Below are 9,640 nucleotides of genomic sequence, written 5' to 3' on the forward strand. Positions count from 1 at the left end.
ACTATTCCTGTTGTTGCTTTTAAGACATATTCAGAAACCGCACTGGGCTCATTCTGCTAAGAGCAGGTAAAGCAGATTGACTCCTGTACAGACACATTTTAAGACTTAAAAACAACTCTAACCTTGCTGCTTTAACAAGCACTAAAACAAAGCTAAGCAGATTTGTTAACTGACCCTTTGTGAAAGATGCCACAAGCTGCTAGCTACCGTTGTACCTTTTCGAGAAACTACATCCCTCTCTAACAGCACCCCTCATCTTTGTACAGAAGGATGGGTTGCAGAAAAAGAAAAAAGCCGCTGCTGTGTGAAATAGAAATAAAAAACGGAAGATCATCACTGCTAGTCTGGACTAGAAGGGGAGAACCTTTGGGGCTCCAGATGTGGTTGAACTACAACTCCCATCATGTTTGGCCCATTTACTGTGCTTGTCAGGACTGATGCAAGCTGTAGTTCAGCAACTTCTGGGAAGCCATGGCTGCCCCATCTGTGGTGTAGACTTGGAAGGCAAAGGCAGGAAAGAAAACTGGGAATGCACATCAGAGAAGGCCTGACAAACAAAAATTATTATTCATTTATTTAAAAACTTGTCCTAAGGTTTTTGGGGGAGGGGGGAGAGAAGGGCTCAGACAGCTGCCACAGGTCTTTATTGGACCCCTTGTTTGACAGGTACCCACGAGGTGGAGAGGTCACCATCCCTCTGGTCTGCTGGGCCAGCCAATGCAAGTACCGCCAGTCCCCAGGTGGGCATAGAAAGCATAACAAATGCTTGCCCTTTGCTTGGCTCCTCATGGACACAGCCTGGAGGCTGAATCCTCTTGTCCACTTCAGGAGGGTTACCAAGCTGGAGCTGTGTTAGCCAAACGTCTCATCCGCCTGCAAGGAAGAAAACAAATTGTTATGAACAGTGATGGCAACAGCAGCAGCAGATGTGGGGGATTGTTTTAGCTTAGACCGGAGCAACTGCAGGTGGGTGTGAAAACACATCCCCCCAAACTTCAACGCCGCCCCATGATATCTATGAGGAAACGTTTCCAAGAAGTCCCACTTCGACCAACCAGCGGCATTTGCTGCACTGGGAAGTTGTAATGGCCGAGTAACCTAATGGGACCCTCTGTGCTTCTTGTGAGGTCTGGAGTTCAGCTTGCATAGTAAACGAAAGATGCTTGCAAAGTCACAAGAGGCAAAACAAAACAAAACAAAACCTTCCCCTTCTCAGCTCATGTCTTTCACAAAAAAGGCAGTATACAATCCACAGGGGAAGGCGCACCTCGTGTTTCTGTCTTGGTCTCGAATTTTCTTCTCCATCTCTGCATCCGTCAGGGTTTCAAGTAGAGGGCACCACTGGTCGGCATCCCCAGTGTTACGAATGGCAATCTCCACCGTTGGCAGGGGGTTCTCACTGGAAGAGGGGAGAAAAACACAGCTCAGCCCCAAAGCCAGGAGAACTTGGGCATATGCTTTAATTTGAAGCCAGATCCATCATGGGGCATCACACGAAGAAGCAGCAGCAGCACGCCCGAAGCCAAGCAGGCAGTAGATTGTGGAGGACACACCACCAAACAGATCAGCTGGAGCCTTGTGGTCAGGATATACAAACAATATAGGATTTGCTACCTCCCAGTTTTGCAATCCTACAGAAGCACCAGTTGCACCCCTTACCTGAACGCGTACGTCTTCTGATGCCAGCTCAGCTGCCCCCGGATACTGTAAGCGATGGTGGTGACGAACTCGCCGCCCAGCCCAAGTTCTGAGCACAGCTTCAGGGCAAACTTTTCTGGGGAGTTCTCCTTTTCAGACATGTCCCACTCAAACTGGTCTACCAGGGAGATGTTCCCCACATGGATGTTGAGCTAGATGCAAATGCCACAACTGAGTATCCTATATTTCAAATGCCCTTAAGCCAACCCCTTGCCCCCACCCTGCCTTGGTGTGGACCAATGAGGAAAATGAAAATGGCTTCCTCGTTTTCCTCCCTTGTAAGTGCTAAGGAGCTTGCGTACAGCCCCACTGGCAGGTCCTCCTTTACTCTGGTACAACTTGAACTCAGCACATCGTTGGGAAATCCATTGTGGTGTGCCTCAAGCAAGAGAGTCACTTTCAGAACCAACTGTATCTAAGTCTCCTTGCCTTAATAATGACGCGTTGATCTGACTGGTCCTCCAGAATACTGTCTGTAGGGTAAGATTCAATCTGCTGCCGTATTGCTGATGCGATCGCCGGGACAAAGGTCAGGGGATTCAAATCCAGATCATCGCAGAGAATCTCCGAAAACATTTCCGGGGTCATTAGTTTCTCTGATGGAAGCAAAGAAATCCAGATTATTGCCATGGTGCTTGTCTAATATCTAGCATCTTACTTACTGCACCCTAAAATGATGGATCTTAAGCAGCCTACAAAAGGGAGCTTGTTAAGATACCCCTCAGTGAATTTGCCTCTGCCCCCTGCCTCTTCTTGGCTTAGCATTGCTCCCATCTACTTGCTTAGCAGTCAAATCTATGAATAATTAGGCAGTGGCAGCTACTCCCCTTTTCCTCTGTAGAAGAGCAAAGAATCATTGGGGAGTTGGGAGGAACCATGAGGGTCATCTAGTCCAACCTCTTGCAGTGCAGGAACCAACCCTGAGATTAAGAGAGTCTCATGCTCTACTGTCTGAGCTGCTGGATCAGGCCAAAGGGGCCCACATAGTCCAGCATCCAGAGAGTAGCCACCAGATGCCTGTTACAACATCTTTCCTGCAGCTGTTTCCTTGCTCATCTCTGCTGTGCCACACAAGGGACGGGTCTGGCACAGCCTGTAATGGTGTCAAGGAGGTCCAGGGGGTTCTTGGCAGTGCACATTTGACCAGGATGCAGCCCACAGCATTTGCCCAACCCCTAAAACTAGTCCCCAAATGAAACTCCTTCTCGAACTGCTGCCTCGTCAGCAACTTCTACAACCAATGGGTTTTGTTTCTGCTATTTTTCAGAAGTGGAGCATCTGAACTATAAGGCATTAGGGAAGGTCACACTTTATATAACGTTGGATTGCCCACTTCTTCTCCCCTACACACCATTCATGTTCCATGTAAAAGCGTCTCTCAGTTTCTGCCCGTCAATTTCCATGTCGAGGCGGATGGGAACCAGCACCTCTGGCTGGGAGGCGTTCTCGTGGATCACGGCTGGGTCGTGGTCATCAAAGCTAAAATACAAAGGGGGGGGGGAGGACAGAGACATTTGGGGTGGCAGGAACAGTGCCTCCATGTGGGTGCGGGTAAAGAAGCACGAGAGTTTCAAGGCCCAGAGCTTGTTTTCACTGGAAGAGCCAGGAAACAAAAGAACATGCACAGAGTGCATGCCATGTCAGGGATGACTCTTCCTGGGAGGAGAGCAGGGCTTCCTAGACAAACCTGAGCTCCCAAAATCAAGCCTTGCCCCAGTGTTCAACTAAAGGACGGGAGTATATGAAGGAAGAATTGCAGCCGCATCCTGCTTCCCTGCTAGAACTTGATGATTAGCCCCATTCTGAAGAGAAGGACCAATGATGGGAAACTCAGGGTTGTATCCAACCAAGTTCCACTTGGGAGGAGATCCACTGAAGTGAATGGACCGAAGTTAGTCATGTTCACTCATTTCAGCTGGTCCACTCTATGACAGCCCCAGACCTCAGATCTGTGCATAGGCTTCCTCTGTCCACACGCTCAGCAGCATTACCTTGTGTGTCAATGTTCCCTCACTTCTTCCTAAGAGCCAGCAACAAACTTACCAGAGGGGGAAAGTTCTCTTCTTGTCTCTGCCCATCCGATTTCTGTTAATGGTGGTCGAGCATGGCACAGCGTCAAGGTGGTGGGAGCTGTTGGGAAGGGTCGGAACCCACTGACTGTTCCTTTTTGCCTTCTGTTCTCTAGGAGAGGAGACCACTGGTGAATGGGGGACAATCTTCAGAACCTAAGCATTTGTTTGTGTATGAGAGTGAACGCACACAAACCTCAATGCCCTGACCCTTCATCTGCAACATGCTGCAAATATAGTGACTCAAATAACATAGACTAGATGTGTTACTAATACAATCAAAGATCCCACTGACAGGAAAATCAAGAGCTGTTGGTTAAAGTGAGTAACTTTTAGAACTTTTCATTATGCTGTAAGTCTCCTGAGAGAACTGAGGGTCTTTTTTCACAGTTTCTTTCTTTCTGCCTTGTTTGGCTTTTCCATTCCCAGAAAGGATAGCCACTGTGGTAAAGTGCTTAGAGCATCAGACTAGGACCGGGGAGACCCTGGTTCAAATCACTACTTGCCCATGAAGCTCACTATGTGATCTTGGCCAATCACCAACTCCTAGCGTAACCTACAGGGTTGTTGTGTGGATGAAATGTGGGGGCAGCAGCACCATGCACACAACCTCAAGCTCCTTCGGGGGGGGGGGGAAGGCAATATATAAATATGTAACTACCTAAGGTAGGTGGGAGGCTCAGTGCTGATGGAGACTGCCTTGTATTTCTCATCATTTCCATCCAGGATCTCTTCTACTTCAGAGGCTTTCAAGAGAGTCACACTTGTGGCCAGTGTGGTATAACCGTGATCTAAAAGAGGAGAGGGAGGAAGAGAAAGTGGTGTGGATCATGAGGGGTATCATCTGCCAGGGGAGGAGATTCCCACCCTACTGCTAAGAGATGCAGTCACCCATTTCATGGTCCCTTCAATAGTCCGCATGGGCTGGAGCCAGTGCCCATAGAATAAAGTGAGCTTCCCTAGCCCCCTTTCTCCTGAGTTTCTGACAAGCAGCTTTCACAAAACAGAGCCAAAAACTCTCCCTTTGCAAACACTTGAAGAACACGTCACTTTCAGGTTAGGCAGAATATAGCACATCCCTGCCCTTCAAAAATCTTTTAAGAGACCTATGCTGTCCAGTCCCTGAGACAAACTCCCGACACACTCTCGGAAGGGTATCCTATAGAGTTCACAGGGCTGATTCAAAGAAACCAGAACCGGCCCAAAGTCTATACTGAGGGGATGTAAAGGTGGGCAGGATTTATCCCTTTCCTATTCTGAGCTGAGCGAGGATTTAGCACCAGCAGAGCGGCAGGTGCATCCCTCTCCCCACTTGGCTTGCAAACTAGATTGCTAAACCCATGGCAAGATCGTTCGTTTCCACCTCTACATCCTCGAGAAAAAAAACGCTGCATATCTAAGAGCTACCAGAAATGCTAACAAACGTTTGGCACAGTGCTGGAATCCAAGGCCCTGCAGGAAGAGTGAGATGCTCTTCTCCAGGGAAGACATCCCTGCTAGTCAAAAAGCAATGTGACGCTCCCTGACCCCTACCCCGGGCTCCACAGATAAGACCAGAAAATCTTAAAATCAAGGAGGGAGCAAAGCAAATTCAGCATATATCGGGTAGCCCTTTGGAAACCCCAGTGGAGCCTCAGTAAGAAGAAGAGACCCCCGAGTTTCGACTTACATCTTCTGGGACTGTGACTCCGTTGGTTTTCTGTGGGGAAGAGAGAAGAAAACGTCAAAGGGGCCGATGCCGATGACCTTGCAATGCTGGCTGGTGGGATGGGGAGTTAGGGATGGGAGATGATGACAACAGCACAACCTTCTCCCCCTCCTTGGAAGGGCTGCAACCCCCTCCCCCCAAAAAACCCTCCCGCTGCTTGCGGTTGCATAGCCAACAAGGGGGGGGGCTCTGGAAAGGGGCTGGCAGAGCAGCAGGCCTCCCTTCCTCCTACCAGCTGGTGGTGTGTGTGGGCAGGGCCAGATTTAGGTTTGTTGAGGCCCTAAGCTACTGAAGGTAATGAGGCCCTTTATATGTCCATCTGTCCTTTGTCAACAACAAATTGTCCCTGTTTTTGTGTGTTGAATATATGCTATATGGTAATTTGTGGACCTAATAGGTATCTAAAGCCATATGCACGCAACAAAATATGCATTTTATCAAAGTAATTGTCGAACTGAAGTACAATTAAATAAGTATATTAGTAGTGAAATAATTATGAAGCTCTAACTTAAGATGCTTTATGCATAAACTGAATAATGCAAACACATTGGCATTTGGCAATAACAAAAGTTCCTTTAGAAACGCAATTTACAAAGACTCATAATTTTTTGGGGCCCCGCCCCCCAAGAAAGTGGGGCCCTAAACTACAGCTTGTTTAGCTTATAGGTAAATCCTGCCCTGTGTGGGGGGGTTGGGGTGCTGCCCGCCCTGCTCACCCACCGTGGGAAGAGGCGACGATCTTCTTGCGCTCCTCCACCGTGGCCAGGCGCCTCCAGAGCGACGGGTAGCGCTTGTACAGGGAGCCCCGGAACATCCGCAGGTAGTTGCCCACCTGCAAGGGGACGCAGCCACAGGACCCGCCTCGTCAGGCGCTGCCGCCCGCTCGACTGGGACCCCCCCAGCCTCCCCCAACGAGCGCGGGAGGCGACGCTCCAGCCCCTCCGCCTCCCTCGGCCGCCGCCGCCGCCCCGCTCCCTCCTCACCTCAGAGCCTATCATGAAGAACTCGCCGTCCTCCTCCAGCTGGAACTTGACGGGCTTCTGCCCGAAGGTCTTGCTCAGCGCCATCATCATCATCTCGGCGGCGGCGGCGGCGTGAGGCAAGGCCGGGAGGGATGAAGCAGGCCGGGCCGGGAAAAAGCGACGGGAGGCGGCCGCGGCCTAACTGGGAAAGCTAGTGCGCACGCGCGGCCACGGCAGCCAGGCTCCTTGCCGGCGGCGGGAGGGCGGTGGAGGCCACGCCCCATGCCCCTCCCGCCTCCCTGCTGCGCTTCCAGCTCCTCACTACGCCTGCGCGTGGGGAAGGGCGGGTTTTCCTTTCTTTCTTTCCTCCTCCCACGCCGGCGGGGGGAAGGTTATGAAAAGGAAATCCCGCCCCTTCCCTCCCCTGGAGGGCAGGATTGGCGGAGCTCTAGGGGCGGAGCCTGTCCGCAGGCCTTTGGCTGCGCCGCGCAAAAAGCCCTCTAGAGGGCGTTCCCACCTCCGGTCTGACTGGTGCTCACAGCAGCCCGGACTGTCTGAGCTGGGATGAGCGAGTTATTTATGTATTTATTTTATTTATTTAATTTCTATACCGCCCTATACCCGAAGGTCTCAGGGCGGTTCACATAAAATATAAAATACATAAAATCAAAACGAAACCAGCAACCCAATAAAACCCTCCAAAAGAGCCAGCATTTAAAAAAATGGTATAGGATGTAGATCAAGTCAGGCAAAGGCCTGGCTGAAAAGGAACGTTTTTGCCTGGCGCCTAAAGGTGTATAGTGAAGGCACCAGGCAAACTTCCCTGGGGAGAGCAGTTGCACTATCTTCATCATGGCTGTCAACTTTCAGATTTGAAAATAAGGGATCAGCAGCCTCAAAAATAAGGGATCAGCAGCCTCACCTGTTCCGGGGACAGTCTATGGGATATATAACAATCCGGGATAGCAGCTGGAAGCAGCGGGAAATGGTGCTGCAATAAGGGAATTTCCTGCAAAAAAAGGGAAGGTTGACAGCTATGATCTTCAGTTGGGGAGTTCAACTGGCTGAGCGTGGGAATCAACCGCCAAGCCTGGAGATCTGCTGCATCTGAAACTGCTGCTGGTGGATCCTACCCTGGTATTGCTCCTTAAACTAGCCAATCCTAACAGTTTAGGAGGGTGGGAGAAATCCAAGTCATTTCGCATTTGGAGTACCTGATTCACACTCCCTGAAATGGAGACACAGCAAGAGGCAGTGAGCTAATGAGATGCCCCTTTCAAAGTGCGCAGGGACAAAGGCTGGATGGGATGAAATTCTCACATTAACAACAACAAATATCTAGCCTTTGTTCTTAACTGTTGTCTTCAACCCCTCCTGAAAACCAAGACCAGTTATTTCTGTTGCACCTTTCATTTCCTCCCAAGAGAGGCCATGCAGATCTGAAACATGTAAGTTATTCAAGCTGAAGATAGCTAAAAACAAAACAAAACCTAAACCCATAACGATTTGCAGTTAATCAACTGCATAATCCATACATCTTGCCACCAGATGGAGATATTGTATATGCTGAGCTCTCTCTCTCTCTCTCTCTCTCTGTGTGTGTGTAAGAGAGAGAACTACAACCACAATATTGTACCTCTTCATCAGTGAGGGGGAATGCAATGAGGATCTAGAGAAGAGTTGGTGTTTTGAGTCACTTTGAGGGTGTAGCTGCTTTCTTTTTAGCAAAGCTGCTGCTCTCCTCCTGCACCCTGAGACAGTTATTAAGAGGCTGACATATTTGCATAGGGACACGGGTGGCGCTGTGGGTTAAACCACAGAACCTAGGACTTGCCGATCAGAAGGCCGGCGGTTCGAATCCCCGTGACAGGGTGAGCTCCCGTTGCTCGGTCCCTGCTCCTGCCCACCTAGCAGTTCGAAAGCACGTCAAAAGTGCAAGTAGATAAATAGGTACCGCTCCGGCGGGAAGGTAAACGGCATTTCCGTGCGCTGCTCTGGTTTGCCAGAAGCGGCTTAGTCCTGCTGGCCACATGACCCGGAAGCTGTACACCGGCTCCCTCAGCCAATAAAGCGAGATGAGCTCCGCAACCCCAGAGTCAGTCACTACTGGACCTAATGGTCAGGGGTCCCTTTACCTTTTTATATTTGCATACAATGGCTGTTCTCCTCACTTCTGAGGGCTTAAGAAGTTCTGGGAGGATGCCAAAGAGAGGTCTCTTTCAGGAAGATCCTCTGCATCTCCCCATGAAGGAGTGGTGCCAGTTCCTTGCCACAGTCCTGGTCTCCATTGGTAAGAGAAACTAGTTTGAGACAGACCCAGGTCTTTCTCATCCTCTCCCAGTTGTGCAGACTTTGCTACACTGAGATATAGTTCGATAAGCTGGTCCTTACCTCGTTCCTTCTCAGGTCTCGGCATCCAGCAACTACAATCCCTGAAACCCTTAGAGGCTGTTCCTCTAGGTGGGACCATCATCATGTCTTGCACATTTGATAGCCGAAGCATCACTGATAACAACTACCCTCTCTGGATCTAGCACAGCTGGGTAAAGCGCCGTGGCTGTTCCTTTACCACACCAGCAAAAGAGCATCCGGTGTCCCAGCCTGTTTCTCTGGGTCTGGAACAGGGGATACAATGTCTTTGGCCATCACTGGGGCCTTGCAAGAAGATGAAACTGTACATTCGAAAACCGAAGTACCACTGTATTTGCATTCATTCATTGCATGACAACCGGCCACCTTCTTCTGCCTCAGCTGTAACAAAACATGTCTCTCCTGTATCCTGTAGCCACAGCAGACATTGCAACCTTGCAACAGTTTGACTTCACTCCCAAAGGTGCACACCTCCATTGTTTCCCTGGACAGAGGGATGCCAACCAGTCATTGCTCACTACAGTGGTACCTCAGGCTAAGTACTTAATTCGTTCCGGAGGTCCGTCTTTAACCTGAAACTGTTCTTCACCTGAAGCACCACTTTAGCTAATGGGGCCTCCCGCTGCTGCCGCACCGCCGGAGCACGATTTCTGTTCTCATCCTGAAGCAAAGTTCTTAACCTGAAGCACTATTTCTGGGTTAGCGGAGTCTGTAACCTGAAGTGTATGTAACCGGAGGTACCACTGTACAATATTTTTTTCTCAAAACAATGTAGGTAAAGGTAAAGGGACCCCTGACCATTAGGTCTACTCGTGACCGACTCTGGGATTGCG

The 9,640-nt window shown here is 49.9% G+C and overlaps 1 protein-coding gene across 1 annotated transcript; it reads right to left on the bottom strand.

Moving 5' to 3' along the window:
• Positions 1-559: 559 nt before the first annotated feature.
• SMARCB1 (SWI/SNF related, matrix associated, actin dependent regulator of chromatin, subfamily b, member 1) lies at positions 560-6,696 on the bottom strand. Its single transcript, XM_053370030.1, has 10 exons — positions 6,459-6,696; positions 6,196-6,307; positions 5,437-5,466; positions 4,429-4,558; positions 3,742-3,879; positions 3,050-3,177; positions 2,128-2,294; positions 1,660-1,850; positions 1,268-1,399; positions 560-873 (listed from the first exon to the last, which is right to left on the bottom strand). The coding sequence occupies exons 1-10, from the start codon at positions 6,549-6,551 to the stop codon at positions 834-836; spliced, it is 1,161 nt and encodes a 386-aa protein (XP_053226005.1). The 5' UTR covers positions 6,552-6,696; the 3' UTR covers positions 560-833.
• Between the last annotated feature and the right edge of the window lie 2,944 nt (positions 6,697-9,640).

This window comes from Podarcis raffonei, chromosome 16 (genome assembly GCF_027172205.1).
Source record: "Podarcis raffonei isolate rPodRaf1 chromosome 16, rPodRaf1.pri, whole genome shotgun sequence".
In the NCBI taxonomy this organism is placed as follows: domain Eukaryota; kingdom Metazoa; phylum Chordata; class Lepidosauria; order Squamata; family Lacertidae; genus Podarcis; species Podarcis raffonei.

Coding starts and splice junctions, on each gene's coding strand:
- SMARCB1 (XM_053370030.1), bottom strand. CDS start 6,551: ATGATGATGATGGCGCTGAGCAAGACCTTCGGGCAGAAGCCCGTCAAG. Junction 3,880..4,428: donor GAGCCTCCCACCTACCTTAG/GTAGTTACATAT, acceptor CTCCTCTCCTAG/AGAACAGAAGGCAAAAAGGA. Junction 874..1,267: donor GACCAAGACAGAAACACGAG/GTGCGCCTTCCC, acceptor TCTTCCTTGCAG/GCGGATGAGACGTTTGGCTA.